This window comes from Podarcis gaigeae (assembly GCF_964106915.1).
Source record: "Podarcis gaigeae genome assembly, chromosome: 4".
Classification (NCBI taxonomy): Eukaryota; Metazoa; Chordata; class Lepidosauria; order Squamata; family Lacertidae; genus Podarcis; species Podarcis gaigeae.
The window spans coordinates 70,593,262-70,619,311 of NC_139677.1; the positions used below are offsets into that span (position 1 = coordinate 70,593,262).

General features: G+C 39.2%; 2 protein-coding genes across 5 annotated transcripts in view; both read left to right on the forward strand.

Moving 5' to 3' along the window:
• The window catches only part of GUCA1C (guanylate cyclase activator 1C), a gene marked incomplete at its 5' end in the record, with an annotated part of 87,447 nt that overhangs the window by 61,270 nt on the left and 127 nt on the right, over positions 1-26,050 (forward strand). The window contains one exon of one of the 2 annotated variants that reach the window (XR_014563648.1): positions 419-4,733. Coding sequence is in view for 1 of the 2 variants with exons in the window: in XM_083737491.1 (XP_083593617.1) it covers positions 419-549 (131 nt within the window). Of the gene's footprint in view, positions 1-418; positions 4,734-26,050 lie in introns of those variants that run through there. The other variant, XM_083737491.1, reaches the window with a different exon arrangement.
• HJURP (Holliday junction recognition protein) lies at positions 7,137-26,049 on the forward strand (the record flags this gene model as incomplete). Of its 3 annotated transcripts, none has more annotated exons than XR_014563579.1 (13): positions 7,137-7,289; positions 8,627-8,693; positions 9,727-9,785; positions 11,720-11,747; positions 12,515-12,570; positions 14,698-14,752; positions 15,840-15,901; positions 16,639-16,749; positions 17,229-17,301; positions 20,027-21,570; positions 21,935-21,998; positions 23,935-24,111; positions 24,291-26,049. XR_014563579.1 is itself a non-coding variant. In XM_083736473.1 (13 exons), 13 exons carry the CDS (start codon positions 7,137-7,139, stop codon positions 25,304-25,306), a joined length of 2,481 nt encoding a protein of 826 aa, XP_083592599.1. In that variant the 3' UTR covers positions 25,307-26,049. The 3 variants fall into 3 exon arrangements, 2 of the variants coding, with proteins under 2 accessions (XP_083592599.1, XP_083592600.1); XM_083736473.1 differs by having other exon boundaries at positions 23,935-24,022; positions 25,186-26,049; XM_083736474.1 differs by having other exon boundaries at positions 20,030-21,570; positions 23,935-24,022; positions 25,186-26,049.

The following is a 26,050-nucleotide window of genomic DNA, read 5'->3' on the forward strand; positions in this document are numbered from 1 at the left end:
GGGAAGGTAAGCCAAATGAAGGAGAACATCATAGATTCCCCAAAAGAAACCAGGAGATTTGGAAGGCAAGTGAGAATTCTATTAAACAGCTTAGCTTGACTAAACTTTGGATCCTAGATTTGAACTGATAACCATCTCCGACAACATGATAGCATTTTTTAAAAAACAACTGGGGTATGCTGGTCTTGACCAGTTTCATTATGCAGTGCAGACCCTTCAACTCATGCATTGTCTTTGCCAAGCCCTTTAAGAACTTAAAAATGTTCCAGTGGTGTTTAATAATATTTTTCCAAAATTTGAGAGTTACTGCTCCATTGAAGAGCTTAGGGGTTAAAAGGTATGGTATTTTGAAATAGTTCTTATGATCTATAATTACCTATGTATATTCCTAAGCACTTATGGGTTTTTTTTATTCTAGGGGAATTGAGTTTAGAAGAGTTCATCAGCGGAGTGGAAAGCGATGAAAATCTCCTGGAAATGATTTCAAAGAGCTTTGACCTTTCCAATGTACTGAAAATTATACAAAGTGGGCGAAGACACAGCGTCTGAGACTTTTCATAACATAAATGGGACTTGTGACAAGGAACCTATTAAATTTCAGCACTGACTTTTACATTTCCCATCCACTGTTCAGGATATAAGAAGCTCCAGAAGCAATTGTCACTTCAGCTCCATCTGCCGTCTATTTCCCCCGTTTCTCCTTCCCAGTGGATGTGGCAGCCACTGTGAGAGCACAACATTTGTCTACATGCATCACAAAAGTTATTTAGTGCAGCAAAAACAGACACAGTCCCTCATTGCTTGTAATGGGGGAATTAGCAAAACAGAACTATACAGAGGAAGAAGAAAAACCGGACACTTCCAGAAGATCCTGTGCTGATAAATTGCTCCTTTTAAGTACTGCTTGTTTAACTTGAAATTTACAGTGTGGTGATAAACCACTAGATAGGATTGGCTTCCTTCTAGATCAATTAAGGATGAAGCATGGTTTGCATTAACTTAACATTTGCACTAATCAGTGCTTAAAATAGGAATGGATTATCTGGGAAACACCTCAATCAGCTTATGACTCCAAAGATAAATATCCACTTATGGAAGCTGCTTACCACTTTGGTATTATTATTACATCTGTAAGTTAATGTGACTTAGGGCTTTGATGTTTCAACTGTTTTGCCTTTTTTCTTTTCTTTTTAACTTTATGATGCAGTTAGAAAAAAAGGATTAACCTTTTTAGAGAAGCTTTACATTTGTCATGGAGTGACACCATTTCGGGGAAATAATTAAAACTTCAAAGCTTCAAAAACACTGGCTTCAGTGATCCAAGATTAATTCCATGACTTTAAAAGAGAATTTATGCCTATTCGATTCAACGGAAAGCCAGTTCACACAATCCCCACCCCCTACAGTTTATTTTAAAAAATACACACGCTTAATACTCTTAATAATAAATGGGAAACAGTTGATCACTCCAGGAGGGATGTATACATAAGGAGCTGCTTTGCTTACAACATCCCCTGTTCTTATTTGAGAGTCCTAAATGGGTTTCACCTGCCTCAAAGTCACCTTTGGAAACGGCAAAAAATGCCTTGTGGACCACTTTCTCAGTTTGGAAGACCTCCCATCTCAGTCCTATCTCAGTTCATTGGCATCTGCTGACCTTAACTACTATTCTAAACTTCCACCTCCCCTTCAAATTTGTGCTTGCAATGTTTGATTATGGGTTGTTTTTCTCCTGTCACACTGCATCCTGGCTTCCAACCTAATTGCTTGATGTGACTTAGCTTGTTTCTTCATTCTAGCTTTCTAGTGCTACAACAGAGATTTTATTTACCACCCCATGTAGGGAGCTCGATGTCATTCTTTAGTTGTGGAACGTGCATAGAACTCATGCCAGTGCACGTCACCCACACAGCCCAGCAGGAACCACTGCTGCCTGAAGTTCAGGCATAAGCTGAGGACTTTGCAGTGCTGAAAGCAGGGATGATAGCAAAACTTCTCCGTTTATTCAAATTAATTTGAATATTTCTTTATGTATCCAAAAGTCCCAATGTGTGTGATTTCAGATTTTACAGGATTATAAACCAGGCTTGTTTCAAGTTAATGCTCATCCCAGAAAATACTTAGGGAAATAGTAATGAGGTGTAAAGAAAGTATACTGGGTTGGTCTTGATTTACTTCCGTAGTGTTTTGGCAGGAAACTGGAGGCCTAGTTTTATTTAGCATGCTGAAGAAACATGTTCCGCTGGCCATGCTTCAAAGAGAAAGGGATACCTAAAGCTGGTCAGCCTCACTTTCATCTACAGGTTTTTTGACATGTAGGAAAATAAGCACGGACACGAAGCTATACTGAGCTTTGAGGGGGAAAACATACTAAATAATGGCATAATAATAATGTGAAGTATTGTCAGGGTAATGAAAAATATAGAGTGGCATGAAACAGGAAACAATAGGGGAATCACTTCAAATTTGGGCAAGACCAGCCCTAAGGGCGTACCTCTTAATGAAAATATTGCGGAGGTCCAGCATCTATTTCCTCAGGTATCCCTTATTGAAACTTTCCTTTGAATCCTCGTAAGTGCTTGAATTCTGTTGCAAGTGAATGGTGAACAAGGCTGGGCATGCAATTTCCCCCAAAAGGTGATCAAACCTGAGCAATGAAAATGTTTTCAGTTTTGCTTAGCCTCTATGGATAGGTGCGCGTGAAATGCACCACATCATCTGTAATTATTTTACCAGTAGCTTGATCGATATAGCAGACAGCCAAACTATGCAATGTATCACTTGGTATTATAAGCAGAGTTGACATTATAGCTTTGACATTTAGATTATTTTATGATTTCCACCCACCCTCTAAAAAACCTGCAATAATGAATGGGAACTTCAACTTCTTCAACATAGGTACAGTAATATATTACGGTCTGTCTCAGTATTTTTTAATAACTGAAGGACAAACTCGATGTAGCAAGGAAGGATTAAATAAACGGAAACTGTATTCCCCTGAAGTGAATGGAGACAGTGCAGCAGCAGTCTGTTAGGTTACATCCCTTCTGAGAAAGGTTTTGAGCTTTCCAGAGTCCTTTTTGGGTTGAAAATGTTAGTTTTGATTCAAATGATGATGTGCAGAGCACCAGTTTTGTGAGCGAGCCAACTGATTTGAATAAAATGAAATTCTGTTATTTCTTGGCTCTTAAAAATCCACTGAAAACTAGAAGGGGGGGAGAGACGGGGTTACCTGCTGAAAAGAGATTTGTTTTTTTATTTGAATCATGTTTACACCACTTTTGGGGTTTGCGGCCTTTCAAATTAGCTTACAACCGGCAACCATTTTGTTTGCGTCCAACTGGGCAGAATGGAGGCAGAATGGAGGTAGAGACAGAATGGCAGCTAGGAATGGAACTCCGATGCAGAATGGTTGCTGCCTGTACAAATTGTTGAAATAATACCAGTCTTATAAATAATAATAGTGATAATAATAAATTATTATTTATACCCCACTCATCTGCCTGAGTTTCCCCGGCCACTCTGGGCAGCTCCCAACAGAATATTAAAAACAGGATAAAACATCAGACATTAAAAACTTCCTCTAAACAGGGCTGCCTTCAGATGTCTTTTAAAAGTAAGATAATTGTTTATTTCCTTGACATCTGCTGGGAGGGCGTTCCACAGGGCATGTGCCACTACCAAGAAGACCCTCTGCCCGGTTCCCTGTAACCTCACTTCTCGCAGTGGGGGAACCGCCAGAAGGCCCTCGGCACTGGACCTCAGTGTCCGGGCTGAATGATGGGGTAGAGATGCTCCTTCAGGTATATTGATATATAAATAATCAGAATAAGATCACAGGAAGCAGAGGAGACATTGGAAAAACTGATAATCCCATCAGTCAGAATTAAACATTCTAGAAAACCTAGCTTAATAATAATAATAATGTAAAAAGTGTTGCTGAAAATATAACAGAATAAATGAAGATGCTCCCCTGAGGACACACCATTCTAGTCCATTGTGTGTCAGGCAAGTCATTTTCTATATTTGCTTTTATAGTCTAGTAAGCTAAAACAGGAAAATTTCTCCCCCTCTGAAGGATAATGATTTTCAGTGCAGGTAACACCATAGCTGAAGAGATTCTGTTTTCAATGCACAGGCATAACTCAGATCATGAAAAGCCTCAGTCCAAACTTTGAGACTTCATTTTTTACCAGGTAGTCCTTTTCCAGATTGCAAGCTCCATATGTAGATTAATAGTGGGCTAACACCCCAGTTCTATACATTCTTATCTGGGAGTAAACTGAACTCAATAGGGCTTACTTCCAAGTAGATATGCATAGGATTTAATTGTGAAAGGGTTGGGAAACACTTATTAGAAGACTTCATTGAGCAAATCTGTCACTTCATAGCATTGCTCTCAAAGTATATACTTTGTTTTTATATTTTTTATATTTTTATGTCACTATTTTATGTTTTGAGCAACTGAAACAGGTGAGAAGGGTGACATTTTTGTTTCATACATCCTTGTTTCATTGTGGTTATAAGCATAACTGAGTGAGAAATGAGCTTATTATACTCTATATGATGTTTTAATAATTGAGGGTGCCAGTTAAGTTATCTTAATTGTAAATTACAAGTGCAGAAGCGGAAAGGGAGAGGAATATCAACACTGAATGAAAAAGTACATAGACTAACCAAGCAATCCTATGCATGTCTTGCTCAGGTTTCATAAAGTTCCATTGGACTTAAAGGTAAAGGTACCCCTGCCAGTCTTGACAGACTCTAGGGTTGTGCGCTCATCTCACTCTAGAGGCCGGGAGCCAGCGCTTTTTCTCTTCTTGCTTCCATAACCACACATCTCTTAACAATCTGCACAGATCCAACCCCATGCTCTTCACATTTAATGGCATCCATTGCTAAAGAAAACCACAGAAAAAGACAAAAATTTCAAATGGCAATTAATTACATCAGTCAAAGACTCACATTTTACATAAAACTATTTCAAACGATTAAAGAGTTGATGGTGTTCTGCAAAGTCTCTGGAAGAGGCAACTTCTTTTTACTGGGTAATAACCAAAAAGTTATAACTGGAGAAGAAAGCAGCCTTGTATTTAATAGCTTTCTCAACCGCCATAGGCAATTGGGATAGTGAGTGGGCTGGTGAAGGAGGGATGAATCACTCACTCCATCCTTGGTTTCTATGGTAGCTGTAGATGATGGGAAACACCTTCCTCTATGGCCAGTATAGAAATGTAGCAGGTGGCTGAGGACTGAGGGATTGTTCCATCTGTCCTTTTAAGGCCTGCTTTTGTATTTCATTTTTACCGGCCTGCATTTTCCATGCTTGTCCTCCTTTGTGGCCAGCATGGAAATGTGAACTTGAAAATATAAGGCTGAAAAAAGAACAAAGCAAATGGGAAGGATTAACAAGCCATGGAGATAAAAAATATTATCTTAGGTTCTCATCGATTATTGTATGATTTTATTCTCTGCTCTGACAGCATTTGCACATGCTATTTTAACCCTGTGGGATTATTTTGGCCCTTTTTATGTACCTACATATTTTGTGCTGATGTTGCATTTTATCTGATTTGATATTTTACTGCATTATTTGATTTGTGTTTTGATTTTTTGCTGTACATCACCCAGAGGACTAGATTTAAAGACAACTGATATATGTAATTAATAATAGTAAAATTGTACACTTTTCTTGTTCTACATATTGATTTTCTAGTAACACTTCAAAGAGATCAATGGTATTTTGAAATAATTTAACAACTGTGATAAACTCTATAGACACTATGGTTTTCTTATTACTGTACTGGTACCTGAGTTGTTTGTCCCTTTGACACATTATGCAAAAAGAGCTCTGCCTTTTTGACATGAAACATAAAGGATTTAGGGGAAACACATTGTTTCTCAGCTAAAAACTATACTCCAGTAAATTAAGCAGTAGAAACATACAAAAATTGATTTTGGCTCTAGTTTAGGTTCCTTGGTGTTTTCGAATTCTTCATTTCAGTTCCAGTTCAGGCACTAAATTATACAATAAAAGACTTGTTAATTGGTTCAACCACTCTGATTTCATGTTGCACCATATGAAGAGTTAAACATGCTTCTCCATCCCCGATGACATTTGGTGGAATTCGAAAAGATTTTGCAACAAGCATAATCTAATCTAAGGAAGTCGATGTGACACCTCCTACCTCCTGTCATCGGAATATGATAATCTGCAGATTTAAACTCACCACGTAACATCCCCCCACCTTTTGTTTCCGCTTTTATGCTTAAGTTTAACATTCAGTTTGATCAACCTTCATGATGAACTCAAAAGCTTGCTCAATTCTTTCCCATTCTTTATTTATGAATTAAAGCAACCGTAAAATACTTGAACTTTTGAATCTGCAGATCAGGCAACCAAAAAACCCTATTAAACAGAATAAAAACAAAATAATTAAACGCGAATCAAACACAATGAAAAGACTTATCCAAATAACAGACTCAATAAAAAAATATATCTGCAGCAGTCATTCCCTGATATAATCAGCAGTTGGCATTTTTCAAAAGCTTTATGAAAGCAAACTACCATTGCCTTGCACTGAATGAGGATACGAGCAATTCCAATCCGGCAGAGTTTATGCCACAATAAATGTGTGAGCTTCCAAAGTGCCACAAAACTCTTCGATCTTTAGGTATATAGTCCGTAGGAACAGCTAACTTCGAACGGGCAAAACTAATCCACTACCCATTTGGCGTCTCCTTACATCTCCCTTAACGACAAAATCTTTCTGCTTCTCCCATTCGCACTCTTGCGCAGTTTGCGTCGCTACGCTGTCCCGTGCCATTCCCAAAGCTCTCCAGCTCGTTCGACTTTCGCGCTCAACGAAGAGCTTGCTGCGGGCAGAGAGTTTAAGCTAGAGATAGGGAGGCGGGATTAGGGGTGGGGCGGCGGGAGCCAGCCAATCTAAACAGAACTGCTCCTCGGGCCTCTCCCGATTGGCGAACAACTACCAATCCGGCCACGGCAAGCTGAAGCGAACTCTCGCGGGACTAGCGCAGCGGCGGATTTGAATCGGGTTGAAGGAGTTGCCCAACCTGGAAGCGACCAATCCTCGGCCTTGGGCCGCACAGAACGGGCCAAGGCGACGGCCGAGATGGGGAGAACGAGGGGGGGAGGGAGGGAGAGCGAGGCCGCGGACCGCCGGCGAAGACGAGGGCCCGGAGGCGGCGGCAGCACAGCCATGGAGCGCCGCCTGAGGAGAAGCACCCTCCGCTTCGCCTCCGCCATGAGCAGTGTTGTAGAAAAGGTGAGCTCGACGCGGCTCCAGGGGCGGCTTCGCCGAGCTGGACGGGGCGAGGGTCGCAGGCCTTTTCCGGAAGGCAGAGGCCCCGGGCGGGATCTGCTCGGGGCTCCTGGGCCGGTTCCTCCCCCCCCCTTTTCCACGGAATCTACGTGGGGAAACGTTCGAAATACCCGCTGTGACGTCATGGGGGCGGGGATATAATAAATGCATTTGAAATGTCAAATTTCTGTCCCTCTCTCCCTCCCTTCATTCCTTCCTTCCAGCAGGGTTCCTTGCACTCTTGTTGTTGTTTAGTCGTTTAGTCGTGTCCGACTCTTCGTGACCCCATGGATCAGAGCATGCCAGGCCCTCCTGTCTTCCACTGCCTCCCGCAGTTTGGTCAGACTCATGTTCAGCTTCGAGAATACTATCCAACCATCTCGTCCTTTGCCGTCCCCTTCTCCTTGTGCCCTCCTTCTTTCCCAACATCAGGGTCTTTTCCAGGGAGTCTTCTCTTCTCATGAGGTGGTCAAAGTATTGGAGCCTCAGCTTCAGGATCTGTCCTTCCAGTGAGCGAGCACTCAGGGCTGATTTCCTTAAGAATGGAGAGTTTTGATCTTCTTGCAGTCCATGGGACTCTCAAGAGTCTCCTCCAGCACCATAACTCTTGCACTCTTAAGGGCTAACTTTTGTCTGTCTCAGACAAGCTATAGCTTAGGGCCCCACTCTCTTGGTCCCCCCCAAAAAAATGCAAAGAAAAAAACAACCCCTGGATGTACATTTCCAAAATATAAGATAAAAAACAAATAAACTAAAACCTACATACAGCAACAGTTTTTTGTGTTGTGTGGGCTCCTATTTGTTATGTGCAAATGGGTTTAGATACCTATTAGGTCCATAAATTACCTTATAGCATATATTCAACACAAAAACCAGCAACAACCTAAATCTCATCAAACTTAAATCCAGCCCTGTCTGTTTCAGCCAAATTTGGACACACTGCATTAATGTAAAAATCAAAATGTTGGATTGGGGGTGGGGGTTGTTTTTATTTTTATCATGTATGTTATGGTTTTATATCTTGATTTTATTCTGTGAATTGCCCTGAGACCCCCGGGTATAGGGCAGTATATAAATTCAAATAATAATGATGTGATGTTCCATCACGTATGTGTCATGTAACATGTAGTTGGGCCCTGTGTACTTCCAACTAGATAGGAGTGAGTTAACTTGCAAGTAGACTAGTTAGAAGTTTGAATGGAGGTTTAATAATGTATGAATTTTACACCCCCAAAAGCTTTTATTATAGTCTCTAGCACTGTAGTCTTATGTAAAAATGGTCTGTGTTTCTTTTAATCTAGTACAACTTCCCCTTTGATGATGATATGGTCGTTTCTATCAGATCATTGACTTATGATACACCTGAAGGTATGATCGCTTTAATTGATTACTATATTCTAGTTTGCCTTTATAAAAACATAGTATAGAGACTTTTTGAAACCTGTGTGGATGCTGTGTCTGTAGTGCAATTTAAAAAGTCTGATGAAAATGTATCAAACTTTATTGAATCAAAGGCTGATTGGAAACCTTGAGGTTTGTTGTAACAGTGTGACTATATATAACAATGATAGGGCTTGCATGCCATAAGTCATGGTTAACTGTTTACCATGAATAAACAAATTGCTGCCATTTTGCTTTTCCCCTAGCACAAGTGAGATAACCACAATCTTTGCCTAGCATTGTTTCAAAATTGGGGGTTCTGGTTTATTTCACTGCAAACAAAATGACTACCTGAAGCCAATAAGAAACCGTGGCTTCAAACTGTAGTTTGCATAGAGCAAGATAAATTATGATTTGATTCAGATATAATACTAAGCTAAGAATCGTGGTTTGTTGCTTTGTGCTGGAGAGAATCGGTGGCAAAGCAGGAGTGATCTGTCATCAGAAACTGTTTTGTGGATTGCTACTCTTAGGTATCACTGTATTTCTGTGAATTTTAATTCTGAGCTTACTTTTTACAATCCCCTACCCAACCATGTTTATATCGACATACAACCCAGTACAGTGGTACCTCGGATTACAGGTGCTTCAGGTTACAGACTTCGCTAACCCAGAAATAGTACCTCTGGTTAAGAACTTTGCTTCAGGATGAGAACAGAAATTGTGCGGCAGCAGGAGGCCCCGTTAGCTAAAGTGGTACCTCAGGTTAAGAATGGACCTCCAGAACGAATTAAGTTCTTAACCCAAGGTACCACTGTATATCTCTTCATACATTTGATGAAGTGGACTGTAGTCTATGACAGCTTATGCCAGAATGAATTAGTCTTCAGAGTGCCACAAGACTTATTTACTATGCTTACTGCAAAAGATTAACATTACTCCTCTGTTTATCACAAATGTCTGTTCTAACAAATTCCTATGCATGTGGCATTTATTGTAGAAATTTTTGTATCATTTCTAGGGCCAAGGGTTTGGGGAGAAGAGCAACAGACAAGCACCGAAGTTATAAATCGCTCTCAGGTACTGTAAATGCATAACTTGTAATGACCGTATTTTGATGTTTTCTAAGTTACTGTGACAAATTAAAAATCTGGAAATCTCTCTGGGAGACTGGATGCATAGCTATAGCAGTAGTATTTTTAAACAATGTTTCTGTGGCAACATGAATCGAAAAAAAGCCATAGATTCTCTTCAGGGTTGAACTTAAGTTGGAGAATATTGCTTTCTCTCATTCAGCTTTCTCTTTTCCTTAAATTTCAGACCATTGGTAAAGCTGATACCAAAATGAGCACATCTAAATAGCTCAATGAAATTTATTTTCGTTGTTGTACATTGCTCTAATCAATGGAGACATTTGACTGATGAAAAAACAACTTTTGTGGTCTTACCTGCAATCTGAAATGCTGGTGGGGTGATTTAAATTGGTGATTCCAGTCTTCAGAACAAAATTCTCACATGTTGTCTTAATTACCCCTCCAGACTTACAGGAAGATAATTCACTTGATACAGTGCAGATGTATCAAATTCAATGCACTAAGACAGGGGTTTTCAAACTAGTCCACGGACCACCAGTGGTTCATGAGCTTCATTCAAGTAGTTTTCAGTGTGTGTGTGTAAAGGACACTTACAATTTGAATTCTATGGAATTCATATTGTAATACAATTAACATCCAATAGAAGAAATAAAGCAAAAAAAAATTATGCAGCATCTAGCACAGCACATTACAGGTGCTATAGCAAGCAGAATTATATTTAAGTAGTACGCCAAGTCTTTCAGCAATTTTCAAGTGATCCATGGGGAAAGTAGCTTGGGAACCGCGGTAACTAAGAAATATGAAAACTGTTATCTTTGTCCCTAATTATTTTGCCCTGTGATTTGAGTTTGGCAGTGTGTGTAGAAATTACATATCAAAATATTTCAAGTATTAGAATTCTTGGCAGATCATGCTGCCTGCTTTGAGTCTGTCAGTAATTACCGTATTTTTCCCTCTATAACACGCAGATTTTTTCTCCTAAAAAGGAAGGGGAAATGTCTGTGCGTGTTATAGAGCGAATGTGTGGTCCCTGGAGCCGAAAAATCAGGCAAAAATCAAATCGCCAGGCAAAAATCAAATCGCGGCGCTTCACGGAGAAGGGAAAACTGAAAAGAGGAAGCGGCTGCTTTCCTGCATTCTGCCTCAGGGTCTTACTGCCCACCCTCCTCTGTTTCCTTGCTGTGTTTGCTGAAACGGAACAAAGAGCAGGGAAAGCCCCTCCCCTCCAGGCAAGCTCCGGTGCTGCTGGGGGAGAGGGAGAGAGAGGAGGGGGAGGGAGAGAGAGAGGGGGGAGGGAGAGAGAGAGGGGGGAGGGAGAGAGAGGGGGAGGGAGGGGGGGAGAGAGAGAGAGATGGCTGGCTGGCTGGCTGGCTTGGGTGGGGGAAAACTTTTGCCTTCCTTTCCTCCCTACCCCTCTCCTGCATTCTTAGCCAGCTGCTTCTCTGCACACCCCTCTCCTGCTCCTTGTCCCTTCTGTGTTTTTCCTTCCCTCCCCACTTAAAATGTGGTTACAAAGCATAGATCCTCAGGATCTTTGCATTGGGTCACCCCAAATTCACCATCAGGTCACATGTCTGTGGCCACAGCATGAAGCCCAAAAATGATACATCCACTGTTTCATTCAGAATGTTTTTTCCCTTGTTTTCCTCCTCTAAAAACAATGTGCGTGTTATGGTCAGGTGCGTGTTATAGAGCGAAAAATACGGTAACCAAATGAAAATCTTTATCAGTATCCTTCATGTTTCCAGACCAATAGGCAAAGGGTTACAGACATAAGCAATTTTACAATATGCTTATTTCTGAATAGGAGGATCCTTTAAAGAAAAAAAATACATCCTTTTGAAAATGAAAGCACGGTGCCTTTTTTTGTACAAGAAATAATTTTTATGCATTGAAATTTTCCTGCTTTTCATATTACAGAATATAGTACCATTTCAGGAAAACACAGGTAAGGGAAATCTTAGAACTTTCTGCAATATTTGTATGTTTAAATTGTGTAAAGATTTAACTTTAACGGTTGTTAATGGTGAAAGAAAAAGATAAATTATAAATCTGAGACAGTATTCCTTTCTAGAGTTGGCTCTTAAAAAATAACTGCTTGCAAATATAATAGTCATCAGTTTTTATGAAAGAAGATTAATTTGGCTTAAGATACATGATTTTGTTCTATTTTTGTACTAAATCCACAGATTGATAATCTTGCTGTAATCTTGACTTAAATGAGCTATTGCAAAGGAAAAAATACCATATAAAATTGGCTATTTTTATTGGATATATGTTTAGCTTTATCAGCGTACTGTGTTTCTTCATATGAATGTATTTGTATCATTTTTTTAAAAAGCCTTATTTTCACTTGGAAAGATTTTGTGAGCCTTATATGTTATAATGCAGAATCTAATCGTTCATTCTTGCAAGGTACAGTGGTACCTCGGGATGCGAACGGGATCCATTTCGGAGCCCCGTTCGCATTCCGAACGGAACGCAAGACACAACGGTGCATCATTTTTCCATTCAGAACAGTCACTACAATAGAGGTGGATGTACAGCCAGGTTTAAATGGATATTTCTCCATAGAATTTGTAAAGTGGGGCAGGGGTTCTCAGATGGAAAAGCCAAGTGGCTACCTTTGAGTATGTGGACTGATTATAACCTGTCACTGAAGAGAGAGCTGTTATCTTCAGTTTTATAATTTCAATGAATTCTTTTTCAATTAAGAAATTGAGACACAGCTGGCCTCTGACTCTGAAAATGAGAACTACGAGGAGTATCAGGTATGTAGGACCCATGATGGCAATCAACCAGAATAGTTATCCATCTATTTTTTTCTGGAGTTGTATTTGAATGGTGTCTGTTCCGGGATCCTGTTCATGGGCATATTGAGGAAATGGTACAGTCACTAAAGGAAGAGTGCAGGGAAAGTGCCTGGCTGATGTTGATAGGCAGGGAGTTTCAAAGTGTAGGCGCTGCCTCACAAAAATACTGATTGTGGTACATACAACAGTGCCAGTTCCATAGCTCGAACCAGTCTAGCGAGTATTTTTTGTAAACCACTTGGAAGTGTTTTACAATCAAACAGTTTATAATTTTAATGAAATATATACAGTGATACCTCGGTTCTCGAACGTAATCTGTTCCGGAAGACTGTTCGAGTTCCAAAACGTTCAAAAACTGAGGAGCAAATGGCTGCCTGCAAATGTAATTGAGAAAATTGAAAACACACAGTGGACGTCATTTGACTTCCGAGGCGCATTCGGAAATGGAAGCATTTACTTCTGGGTTTTTGGCGTTCGGGTTCTGAAACGTTCATCAACGGAGATGTCCAAAAACTGACGTACCACTGTATTGGGCCAAGGTGATCCTGCAAGTAAACATGCCAACCTATTAAAGGTTTTATATACTAATAGTAATGCCTTCGACTTGACCTAGTGTTAAATAGGCAACCCGTGCAGATCTCTGACCAGAACTGTTATATGCTCACAAGGTTTCTCACTTCTGTTGGCAACCATACTGCAGCACTCAAAACTAAATGTAGCAAAAGAGAAGACTTACACTGAAGTAATCCAATGTTGAAGTCACCAGTACCTAAACTACTGTGGTCAAGCTCTCCTAGTCCTGAAACAGTCACTGAGGCTACCTGGGCATCAAGTGACAAAGCTGGATCCAGCACACACACCCAACTTTGTCCAGGGTAGACCATGGGAACCATTCACTCACAGTGGATTACGAGGATTCAAGCTCAGTTTCTTTTCCCTCATCCATCCCACCATTGCATCCAGACACTGGTCTAGGGCTCACACAGCCTCTCCTGATTCAGTAATTATGCAGAAATAGAGCTCCGTGTCATCAGTGTACTGATAGTACCAAAGCTCCTAATGACTGTTCTCAGCAGCTTCATGTAGATATGAACCTTCATCCAGCATGGGGTGGTGAGAATAACATTAACAGGTTTAAGGGTGTCCTTTACATCCCATTGAGATTTCCAATGTAGGACAGGGTAGAACTGCAACCCTATAAAATATTGTTTCTGTGGTGTCAGAAGTGTGCTTAACAATACCGAAACACTCAGAGCTATTTTCTAACCCTATTAAGAAATGTGCAAGAAAACTGTCCTTGCTTAGAGAAAGGCCCCCAAACAATATTATATAGCTTGTGCCAACTTATTGGCACTTCGCCTGCAGTCTTGAATAACCTCACACCCTGTAAAATTCATGAAAACAGCTTCAGCTAAAGCTGTGTGCTTCTGCATTTAGAATTTTCCTGAAACTTACAGTTCTGCATGAATCCTTTATCTGCTGGATCCAGCACCAATGACCCAGCATCCTGTTCTCACAGTGGCCAACCAGATATGCCTGTGGGAAACCTGCAGGATTCAAACACCAGAGCACTCTCCCCTTCCTGTGGTTTCCAGCAACTGGTATTCAGAAGCATTGCTCCTTCCAACTGTGAAGGGAACACATAGCTATCATGGCTAGTAGCCATCAATAGCCTTCTTCTCCATCATAAGGAGATTAATCTTCCCATCCCATAACTTTATTTTTTTGTTAGTAGCAAGAAAAGTGTACAAATAATTGAAGGTAATATTAAATTGCCTGTGCATTGAGAAGGTGATGGGGGCAGGTAAATGTGTAGTATATATTTTAAAATGCTTGCTTAAGTCTTTTGAAGCAACATATGTATTGCAGTTAGATTGTTGACAGCCATAGCCATCGTAGGTTTATGTGGAGTGATGCTAGCATTTGATCGAATGTTTAAATCAAGTACAGTAAATATGTAAGTTTGGTAGAATGAAGATTCATTACATCCCCATACGTTGACTCTAATATTAAAGTTGATTTTCTAGCCCAAATTTAGCTAATACAGGGCTGTTGTTTTTTCTTTTGTTTTTTGCAATTATTAAGTCACCTAATGAAGAACAGTCCATGGACTCATGTGGAAAGAGCCTACTTGATACAGGTAAGGCAGGCTTGGTGGAAGAGCATGCAATTTATTTATAGGACAAATCTAAGCTGTCTTGGATGTGGATGACAATTGAGAGAGATGATCACATGCATTTTAAAATTATTATATGCCACTGAGCAATGATTGTTTTGCTTTATTTATTTACAATTTCTGGGGGAGGGGGGAATCTATAGACTTTGTACATTAAGGTTGTGACATGCACCTTAATTGAAAAACGATTTCTCATTTTCTTTTGAGCATGACTCATTTCTTGTTCAAATAGTTGAACCCTTCATCAAAAGTTTTCTTCTGTAAGTGAGATATCTAATATAGCAGTAACCAAATTGGGGTACTGCTTGGACTTATCAAAGTCAGTAACTTAAGGAGCAATATCAACTACTTCTCTTATCATTTGCTGAATCCTGTATTGTTGTCACACTGTAGCCCCTTCTACACTCTTATTATATCATTAATTTTGCTCTACTTTGGGTAACTATAATTGCAAAGGGAAAACAAGACCACACCCCTAACTTTGACCCAGCAGCTTTTCTGCGTGGCATATTCATGAGCCGCCTTCTGTTTTTGGTCTCTGCCCAAATTAAACAGTCAAGAGGTGAGAGTAATGAAACGGCTTTGGGACAATATATAAGCTTCACAATCTCTTCCTTCAGGTGTTGCCCATGTGAAGTGGGCTAGAGCAGGGAAGGGGGTTTTGATGTTGTGCAGTTTGCCCCAGAGTTGTGCGACTCCTTCATAGTGCCTACAGAGGCATAACTTCTAAAGTGGGGACTCTGCATTGTGCATGAGACTCCCTGTGTGATTTAAATTCCTGGGCAGTCAGGGTTATAAATTGCATGAGCCTACAGCTACTTTCACCACACTTACCTGCTTCATCCAAGTAACACCCAAAGAGAGGTGTGCTAACAATGAGGGGAATAATAAACCCAGAGAAAATTGTAAGTCTTTGGAAACAGAATATTGCATAGTTCATTGCCTTGAGGTTTTGTGTCCAGGTTAAATTTTGTACAAATTTCTTTTATCAAAGAAATTGGAAGCAATCTTATATTTGAGATATGTTTTGTTTTTTAACTTTGAATTGTAGGTCACAAAAGTGATGTTGAATCAGCATCCATTCAAAGACATTTGGAAAATATGCATATCAAGGTAAATGAGAATTTTGGTTACAGTATTTGAACATTTGAAAATTTAGGATATTTGTCTTAGGAGAAATACAATTAGGAAGAAGATTGGCAGGAAACAAGGAATATGAGGAGTGGCTCTGAACTCAAAACTCCCCTGAGTTCTGCCAAACGTTTTCTGAATATTCCATAGGCTGCCTGTGTTTATGAAACTATAGCCATGAGCTCTGGTTTGCTCTTACTTACTTTTCAAAAGCTGTGATTCCCTTCTAAATTCTTGATCACAGTGTACTAATGTGGCTCGCTGAGTGAATAGTATATGAAAAGTCTCTTCCATATTGCAGGGACTGCAATCATTATTGTGGGTTTCTTTTAGTTTAAGAGAGAAGAGAAAATATTGGTCATTGCCATGTACAGCAAGTGGTACCTATGGAAAACAAGTAATAATAATAATAATAAAATTTGCTTGAGATGTTAATACAGACAAGCAAATATGGCCTAATAGGCATTACTGAAACCTGGTAGGATGAGACAAATGGAATGTGTAACCTGTTCAAACAGCTCAAAAAGGCTTTGTCACATATGGATTTAGAAACATAGCCTTAAAGGCTAAACCCTCAACAACTTAAACATGAGAGTAGACTGCATTGTTTGTGTGTACTATCCTTGTTGGTTCAACATAAAAATCAACAACACTCTTGAGTGGAAGGCCCACGTAGCATCTTGTTTCAACTTCTATTCACTCTTTTTTTTTTACAAAAGGAAGATACCTCTCTCGTATACTTTTCTGGAACACCTGCAAAGAATAAATACCAAGTCAAAATGGATGTTCTGTTGGAGAATAGTGTCTACTTTGGTCCAAAATCACTTACGGTAACTGTTCAGTTGATTGTATTGAAATCTTTAAACTTATAGCTAGTAATGCAAGTCCAGGTTTCTATGTGCAGTTCAGTTTTCCTGTCTTCCCCGTTTATTATTTTTTTCTCTTGGAGGTACATTATCTGTACACATTCCTGTGTTTCTATTGAAATGGATGGGGAAGAATTAAGAGTAATATCTCCTGTACTGGCACCCTAATAGCCATAAAGTATGAAACCAGGTTAATAGTTATTGAGATGGGATTTTGTTCTTCCTGTGTGTGCTTGGGACATAATAAATGGGGTATAAAAATGCAACTGTTACATAATATTTTAAGTTTGAATGTATTATTTGGCACTCATACTCAATTTGGAAAGCTTCAAACTATAGTACATAGGATATATATCTCAAGTAGTGTTTAATTGCTCAGTCATTTAAGGCTTGTGTCTTTCTGCAAATCTTTTCTGTTTACTGACTTTGGGATTTTGGCTTAGGTTACAAGACCCAGAGCAAAGAGTGTTTACCAATGGTCTCCTTTGCAAAATCTAGGAGGTGAATCCTTGAGTGGTGAGCATCATGACAAATCCTAAATGTTTTACTGAAATATAGCGTTTAAAGAAGTAAATGGTTTACTTGCATAAGAAGGCTGGCACAACAAACTTTCCAATCTAGTGAGCACAAATGCTAGCTCTGATTGGCTGCCTCAGTACCGTAATGCTAAGCACTCCTTATAAAACCTAATTAATTGATGTTTTTAGGAACTTTGTTATCTGAATTGGAAATGAGCTACATATGAGTCTAGCTCTTGAGTTTTTTTGTGGAGTATACAAAGACCAACTGGACCAGCATGTACTTACCTGCTATGGCTCCTTTGACAAGCAATGGCTGTAACAGCATATCTGTTTATCTAGCTCCAGCCTGCTCCTTTGCATCTGCTATGAAAAGGCCTTGTAAGGACTGCAACACCTCCTCCCCCGCCGCCGTCGCCATTCTTTTTTTCAGCTGGATCCTCAGTGCTGCAAGAGCAACTGCTCAGGACCTGGAGGGCTTTTAATGCTGTGCCATGGCCTGTCAGAGCACTTTACCTACCTGTCAAAGCACTGGTCCAACTAGCACAGCACTGTTCTATGCTTATTGGCAGTAGTTATTCATGGCTTCTGGCACGAGTATTTCCCACCTCTGAGCATAAGAAGAGCCTGATGGATCAGGCCAATGGCCCATCCAGTCCAACGTCCCTGAACATGAGCGCAAGAGTACTCTCCCCTCTTGTGGTTTCCTGCATCTGGAATCCAGAAGCATTGCTCCTTCTGTTGATAGTCCTCTTCTCCATCCTCTTTTAAAGCCATCCAAGTTGGTGACCTTGGCTGCCTCCTAGGGGAGTGAGCTCCATAGTTGGACAATGCACTGCATGAAGAAGTATTTTCTTCTTTGTGGAAAGCATATATTCTGATCTGTGGTCCCTCCTGTCCCTACAGTAACTTCATCCTGTCCAGAGTCTTGGCATTTGTTCACAAGCATGGAAGTCTCTGGTGTGTCTCCCCCGACCCCTGTATAACACTCTGGTGGCTGATATGAGCCCACTGTCAGAACTTGTTTTCCTTTGGTAGCTCATTTTCAGTACAGTGGAACCTTGGGTTGTGTACTGTCCTCCTTACAAACACATCGGGTTACGAGCTCTGCTAACCCGGAAGTAGGTGTTCTGGGTAGCAAACTTTGCCCCAGGATGTGAGTGGAAGTGAGCAGGAGGCCCCATTAGCATAAGCACACCTCAAGTTAAGAACAGTTTCTGGTTAAGAACGGACCTCCGGAACGAATTAAGTTCGTAAATGGAGGTACCACTGTAGCTAGATTCTACTGTATTGTTTAAGTCAGCTGCAAACAATTTTTATAAGGGTAGCGCTCTAGGTAATTTTAAATGAATATGCTTACAGGTGTATGGTAATAAACCTGTACTTTACAACACCCTGAAGTATCATTATGAACAGATTAACAGGTAACAGGTGTCTAGTACTCCCTATCAGCTGTAGTAAATTGAATGCTGCTTTATGTCAAAGGATGTCATATTTTCTCGTTCTGTCTTACAAAGCAATTTGTTTCATGTTCCTCCTAGCTATATGTAGTTAAATTACATAGATTGACATTAATTTGAGGCAACATGGTGCAGTGGCTTAAGCTGCGTTTAGATGTATGATATGCAGCTTCAGATTCCCGTTTAGCTTTGAAATTTACTGGATAGCTTTGGACAAATGACAGTTTTTCAACCAAATTTATTCTTTGAGGATAAGCGAAATGAGGATTCTAAATCTCTGAATTTTTTGGCTTAAAAATGCTTTACTGTAGTTTGATTTTTGTTAGTTATTGGATGGATTTGAAGAATGATGAATGCAGCAATTCAGCCTAATCAAAGTACTGTGCATATCTATATATATAGAATCTTTACTGAAGCTTCTACATTGCTGGAGAAAATTCTGTCTCATTTAACCGTTATGTGTGTAGAGATGTCCCTGTGATATTGATAGGAATGAGAATATGAGTTTATTTAGGAGCTCTCAACTTATTAGACTGCATGACATCCTTTGGATCAGAGTTGGGGGTCTTTTAAAGGGATTACCAATAATTTGTTTCATATATTTATTTACTTGCATACTTGCAAAATCATATAAAAATATATCTATGTGTTAAAACAAAAATGACATAACAAATCAAAAATATATTAAAGAAACAAATATAAAAATGGGTCATCTCACAAATATATATATATATATATATATATATATATATATATATATATAGGTTTTGGTGTCCTCGGGTGTCTTACACGGGAAGACACCCGAGGACACCAAAACCTGCATTCCTGTACCCGTGAAAATCTACGAAAGCAAATATATATATATATATATATATATAATTTTCATAAGATGGCTTTCTGAAATAGTTTTAAGTTGGTGCCTGAAGCTATGTAGACTTGATTTCACCAGGTAGAGAGTGCCAGTATCTTCATTAAATAGCATATCGGTGTGCATTGCCTCATTATCAAGTGAAACTATAAATTGCTGCTACAAAATTTAATTTAAAAGTAATCATGACAATGATTGTTTCTTAAAACACATAGAAAATATCTGGTTTCACAATGGGAACTGAGAAAATCCTAGGTAATTTAAAAATGTGGTTAGTGCCTTCTTATTTTAAATTTCTTTTCTTACATTATAGCTTGTTTGGAACATCATTAGCAATAGTCTTAATGTTAAAAAAAATAAGTATTAGTACTTATACTTCCCTTTATTTGGTCTAGTAGGTCACCATGATGTGGTCCTGAGGAAGCAAACAGAATCTATAAATGGGCATCCTTCATCAACATCTCTGCAGCTGTCCAACTCTGCTACTGCAGGCTCAGACATTATGACAATTCTGCCTGAAAATCAGTCTCTTGGGGGTGGAAATGAAACTGTCTGCAGTAGCTTTTTAGAAATGTACGAGTCTGCGGATGAGCATTGTTCTTGGAATAATGTAACAATAGTAGACTTGTATCCAGGAATGGTGAAGGCACTTAGCAGATTGTTGCATAAAGCATCCCGTGAAGCTTCTTCTAATTCATTGATTAAACGGTACAGATATGGCTATTGGCACCCTAAGAAAACAAAGCTTAATACCAGTACAGAGAGAGTAAGGAAGTCCAGACAATTAAAACAGAAGTCTAGCTTGACAATTAGAGAAGATGATTCTAAGGGATATCAATTGTCCATGGCAAATAATGGGCAAATTAGTCCTTCGTATGATGGCAATCATGAAATGCAATGCTCAATGAACAAGGCAACTAAAGTAGTATCTTCCATGGACTGTAATACAGATAGTGTGGAAATGGATGCTTCTGGCATCGTAGAAGATCATTCATACACAGAGAATGTCGGACTAAATGGCGTGGAGTCTACCATTTTTCCCAGGGATCTTTCTACAGAAGAAACATTTCTGGTCAGAACTGCATCTTATATCCCTTCATTGTCAAACTTTGGAAGAAAGGCTCAAACATTTGAAGAGTACTCTTCAATTTGCACTGTAGATACAGGAACAACATTTAATCTAGCAGAAGATTATAAAACTGAGATGAGCACTAGGACATTCAATGCTACATCATGTTTAAGCTTGTCTTTGAATAGAGGCATAAGCTGTGTCTTGCAAAATAACAAGTCTTCTCCGGTGAAAACTTCAAATAGATTACCTGGGAATCATGAAATTAAAACATTCAACAAAGCTGTTTCACTACAGCGAAGTCATTCATTTTCATCACTTCCTGTTAATCGCAGTCCCATCAAAACTCACCAGAAATGTGACGATGCCTTCCAAAAAATGTATAAGGAGCTTTGTTGTTCAAAGATGCGAAAACCATTTAAGTGCTCAACTATATGCACAAGTCCTAGGAAGTCTCCAGAACTGTGCAAGTTTGGTTTTAAAAGTCTTTCTTCAAATTTTAATCAGAAGCGTAAAAATATGATTGAGAGTATATATCAGAAATTGTGTTCTGAAGGGCTTCCAAAAATTCCTACATTCATGCGTGCTGCAAACTTAAAAAAATATGAAGGAATCCCGATGTCTGACACAGTGAATGCCCTAGTTAATTCTCCTGTAAGAACTTTACCTGCAGTTGCCAGAATTAAGAGAGCAGCAAACTTCTGCATTGAAGACTCTCAGACTTCACCGTTGAAAAGATTAAAAAATATATCTGAGAACTCACCTTATCGAATAAGTCAGAAGCTACCTTACTGGAAAAACAGTCTTCAGAAAGCTGACATGACTTTCACACTGCATACTCCTAATGCCAACAATTGGACCTCAAACATGGTAAGTAAACTATTGACTTCAAAATATATGAAACAGTACATCAAACTGAAAGACTTAAGTATGCCCTCGGTGACAAGAGTCCTGAAGTAGATAAAATATAAATTTCCAGGACTTGTTTCAAGTAAGCTTGCATAGGACTGGGCTAGAAGTCTTATTATACATGTCCCCGATCCCATTCTTTCTTGAGTGAATTATGGTACTATAGAACAGCATCACTTTGCATCTTGGTAACTGAATGCAAAGTGAATGTGTATGAATGTGTATGAAACAGGGGAGGGGAAAAGTAATATTCAGGTTTTCCCAATCTTCTGAAAAATATGCCCCCATCTGCATCATTTTTAATATTTCAACATTTTATTTTTAGGATTCTGGGTTTTGTATTTCTTCAAATCACACCTTTATGGCTGTTCCAAGTACTTGTATAAAAGGTAGGTTTTAAAGATGAGAAAGTAATCTATTGTATCGAATAAGCATTGTCCAGAGGAAATTGAAGCAGCTCTCTTTAGATCTTTGACAAGAGGCCCATTCTTTCTCTAGCCCATCATTTCTTGTGATTCCAAGAATTATCCAGTCTTTAGTTACTTGGCCAGCTTTAATTTGAAAAACTTTGGGGGGGGCATCAGCTGTATACGAAAGAACAATAAAATAAGAATAGCCTGGAGGTGTTCCACAGCAGAAGATAACCATTGTTTAGAAAGTACCCATTCTCTTTCCCAGGTCCATTCTCCAGGGGGGGAAATAGATATGGACAGAGTGCTGTTAAATACTTGGGGATGGGGGGGTTGGAGATTTTTAAAGAAAGTTGCTCGTGGTACTGACTAGGTAAAGCTGAAAAACTTAAAATATTCATGGAAATTATTGAAACCTTTTTCAGTCTTAGAAATAATATTCCATTCACATGGCCTGCTTATTTTAAATACAAGAGTAGAAAATGGAACCTAAATCTAGACATGCATACATGTCAAACATAAGCATTGACTTACTGAATTGTTATGCTGTTGGCCAAGCAAACGGGGGATTTCCAGATTTGAAAAAGAGGTTTTTACTGAGCTAAGGGGAAAAAAAGCTCTTCTATTCCAGTCAGTATCCCACCACATGTATTTTCGTCTGGTTGGCTTGTTTGTAGCCCTTCAGTTCAGTGTGTTAGTCCCAAAGATGTCCTACTTGTGGCAGGGTTGTTTTTTAAAACTAGTGGCTAGAGCATTGTGTGAAAAGAAGGATGGACACTAAGAGCTTATTCACACTTACCTTTTGACCTGGTATTTCCAGGTATAGTTCTGCACTTAAAACGAATGTCTAGATGTGGGTCCCTCTCCAATGGAAACCCACTCTTTAGCACTCAAACAGAGCAAACATCTGTTTGGGTTTCCAAGGATTGCTGTTTACTCCAATTGAGCTTTAAAGAGTGGATTTTCACAAAGAAAGCTCTGGAGCAAAAGGGGGGGCACTCAGTGCTTTAAAGCACGGACTGTGCCTAGAAAAAACAGAGGAAAGGTAAGTGTGGATAAGTCCTAAGGCTGCAGTCCTAACCTCAGCTCCCTGTGAGTAAGTCCCATTGAAAGGAATCGGACGTGCTTATTAGACTTGCTTAGGATTGCACTGTAAAACCAAAATGTTCTATTTATGTCACATCTTACACAAGCAAAAGCATGAGAACTGTGATAGAACACTTAAAGTGCTACATGGACATTTGCAGGCACATCCCAGAAATTGCAAGTTCTTTCTCCACTCATTCTAAAGGAAGAAGCAGTAATTTTTAATGTCTGAGTGATGCTCACATCTGCTGCAGTGATTATTATCTGGGTTTGTCTGTTTTTAATTTGGGTATTGGTTCTGAAGTTCTTAAATTAAAACTGGGGAAGCTGAGATACACAGAATCATTTTGCTTGTACAGACATCCCTTTGCTCCTCTCTTCATTCATGCTGCAGTGGTACCTCAGGTTACATAAGCTTCAGGTTAAATCAGGAAGTCTCCAATTAACCATTGTTTCCCATTTTGTTAAACAGTTAAACTTGCTCCCAGCAAGTTACAAAAACATTGTAATTTGCTTTTATTTATTCCCCCTGCTAAGATTTAAAGTATTTTTGTTAACTTTGTTTGCGTTAAATACATATTTTGTAGTTGACCTCCTTTGTAATGTTTTATTTTGAAATCTTTAAGATAATAGTTTAGTTTTCTGTTAATTATTTCTGTTAATTGGTTTGACTCTATATTTGACTTTCTTCAGGTGGTTTTATTGATGTTTTAATATTCTATAAACCGCTTTGAGATTTTCTTAAAAATATAAAGTGGTATAGAAATGGCTTTTTTATCATTTCCATGCACATTTCTTGCTTTACTTACTGCATCTAATCTCATCACAGAATCCAGAATTACAAGTGTGGATGAAAGCATGCCCACGTTTGTGCAAAGTAGAGATTCCCTAAGAAAACCACAGAACTATACATCACCGTTAAGTATCACCTGAATTCCTTTTCAGTATCCCTTTGCTGTATTTCTCTGTGAAAGTATATGATGAGGAGAAGCAATAATGGTTTCCTATAAGCTACACTGGCGTTTCCGTGCACTGCTCTGGTTTGCCAGAAGCAGCTTAGTCATGCTGGCCACATGACCCGGAAACTGTACGCCGGCTCCCTCGGCCAATAAAGCGAGATGAGCGCCGCAACCCGAGTCATCCGCCACTGGACCTAATGGTCAGGGGTCCCTTTACCTTTACATCATAAGCTACACCTAAGATGAGTTGAATGACTTGCACTGTAACTTGTCTTAAAATCTACTTTGCACATTGGTGCTTTATGTGACTAGCATCTAACCGACCACTTATTGGTTGATAATAACTTTTGAATGTTTGACATGAATGTGTTAAATTTGCTCCTTTCAAGTTTGCTAGGACCAGATGAAATTTGGTAGCCCTGTCCTGAAGGTAGTGTGGTTCCATGTAGCATTTATTGGTATTATAATAGATAGCATATTGTCAAGTTGGCTTCATACATTCTTCCCTCCCCTTTGCAGTGCTGATTCCTTTTTGAGAAATATGGTCTTGGCAGTAGTGTCCCAAATATTGGGGGTTGGTTTGGAAACTGGAAAGGTATTTAAAAGAATGCAGGAAGTCCGTTATGAGCACAACTTTTTTGTATATGACTCAGGGATGACTGACGAGTTACTTTATACTGGTGTTTTATTGCATTAGTCAGGAGTCATCTCCAAATTGTTAATACTTTTCTAGAGACAATAGATGCTGTCTGCCACAGTGAAAATAATGCCATTACTGAGAGAGATCCTTAAATTGCTGCACCTATAGCATCCTTTTGAGCTTGCAGCACTTTGTTGGGTTTAAAATTAGTAACTTTACTATGAAGTCTCTTTACTTATTGCACTCTTTTTATGTGATATACAATGGATTATATTTTGTACAGATTTATCTGAAACGCCATGAATATTCACCAGTGTATTATGCAAGGAGCTGGAGATTGGGGGAAATGTGTTTTTTTATTATTTATTTCCGTTGAAACAGCAAAAAATATCCTAGTCTTTAGGAAGAATTTGTTGGTTGCCAGTTCATTTTACTGCACCTTTTACTATTTTAAACAGACAAGATCCTCTTTCCTTTTCAGGGTTTCCAGAAGGCTAAGCTATCATGGTGGGAGAATCAGAAGAAGAAATGCTTATGTGGAAGAACTTCTGTGTGAAGACTATGAAAGTTCATTTCTGGATGACTACAGGGAAGATTCATGATTTTTAAGGGGAAAGCTGTTTGACTGAATGCAAAGGTTCCCTTCTATTAATGAAAAGAACTTGAATCTAGTGGACCTTTCACAAATGGAAGCAAGGGAATTTTCACCAATTATGCTTTTCCCTATGTTATTCACCAGTACCACCACATCTGTTCCAGATGTTCCTTCAACCCTCTGAAGCAGAATTCAGGAGGGTGCAGGAATCTCCAGAGGGAAGAGGGAGCTGAGAGCGCCATGTTCCATGATTCTTACCCTAATTCAGTATCTAACCCATTGCAGATATGTTTTGTCATATGAAAGCTACGTATCCTTCAAGGAGCTGAGTAAGCATCTGTTTCTGGAATTCAGTTAATGCAGCTGTTTGCATCTAGGGGCCAAAGTATTATCTGTCTTAAGGGAAAGCACTGTTCCTTCTTGAAGGCTTATCATTGCTTGAGTGTCATTTATGGAAGCAAATGCTCTTTTTGTTTTCTGCAGGTGTAATTTCAGCTATTTCTATTGTGTTTTGCTTGGCTAATCAACTCTTAATGTAGAAATAATGTTTTAACAGGCTATTTAATGCATTTAATTTACTATTCAGTGAGCTACTCCAGGGATGAGCAGAGCTTTATTCCATTGTTGAAAGTGCTAAATTTGTGAAGATTTATAATGTAATATAGTATGCTTCAAATGTGTTTTAATGTATGTATCTACGAGTACTTGGCACTTATATTGCCTAATAAACCTTTATATATGTTGTGTGAAT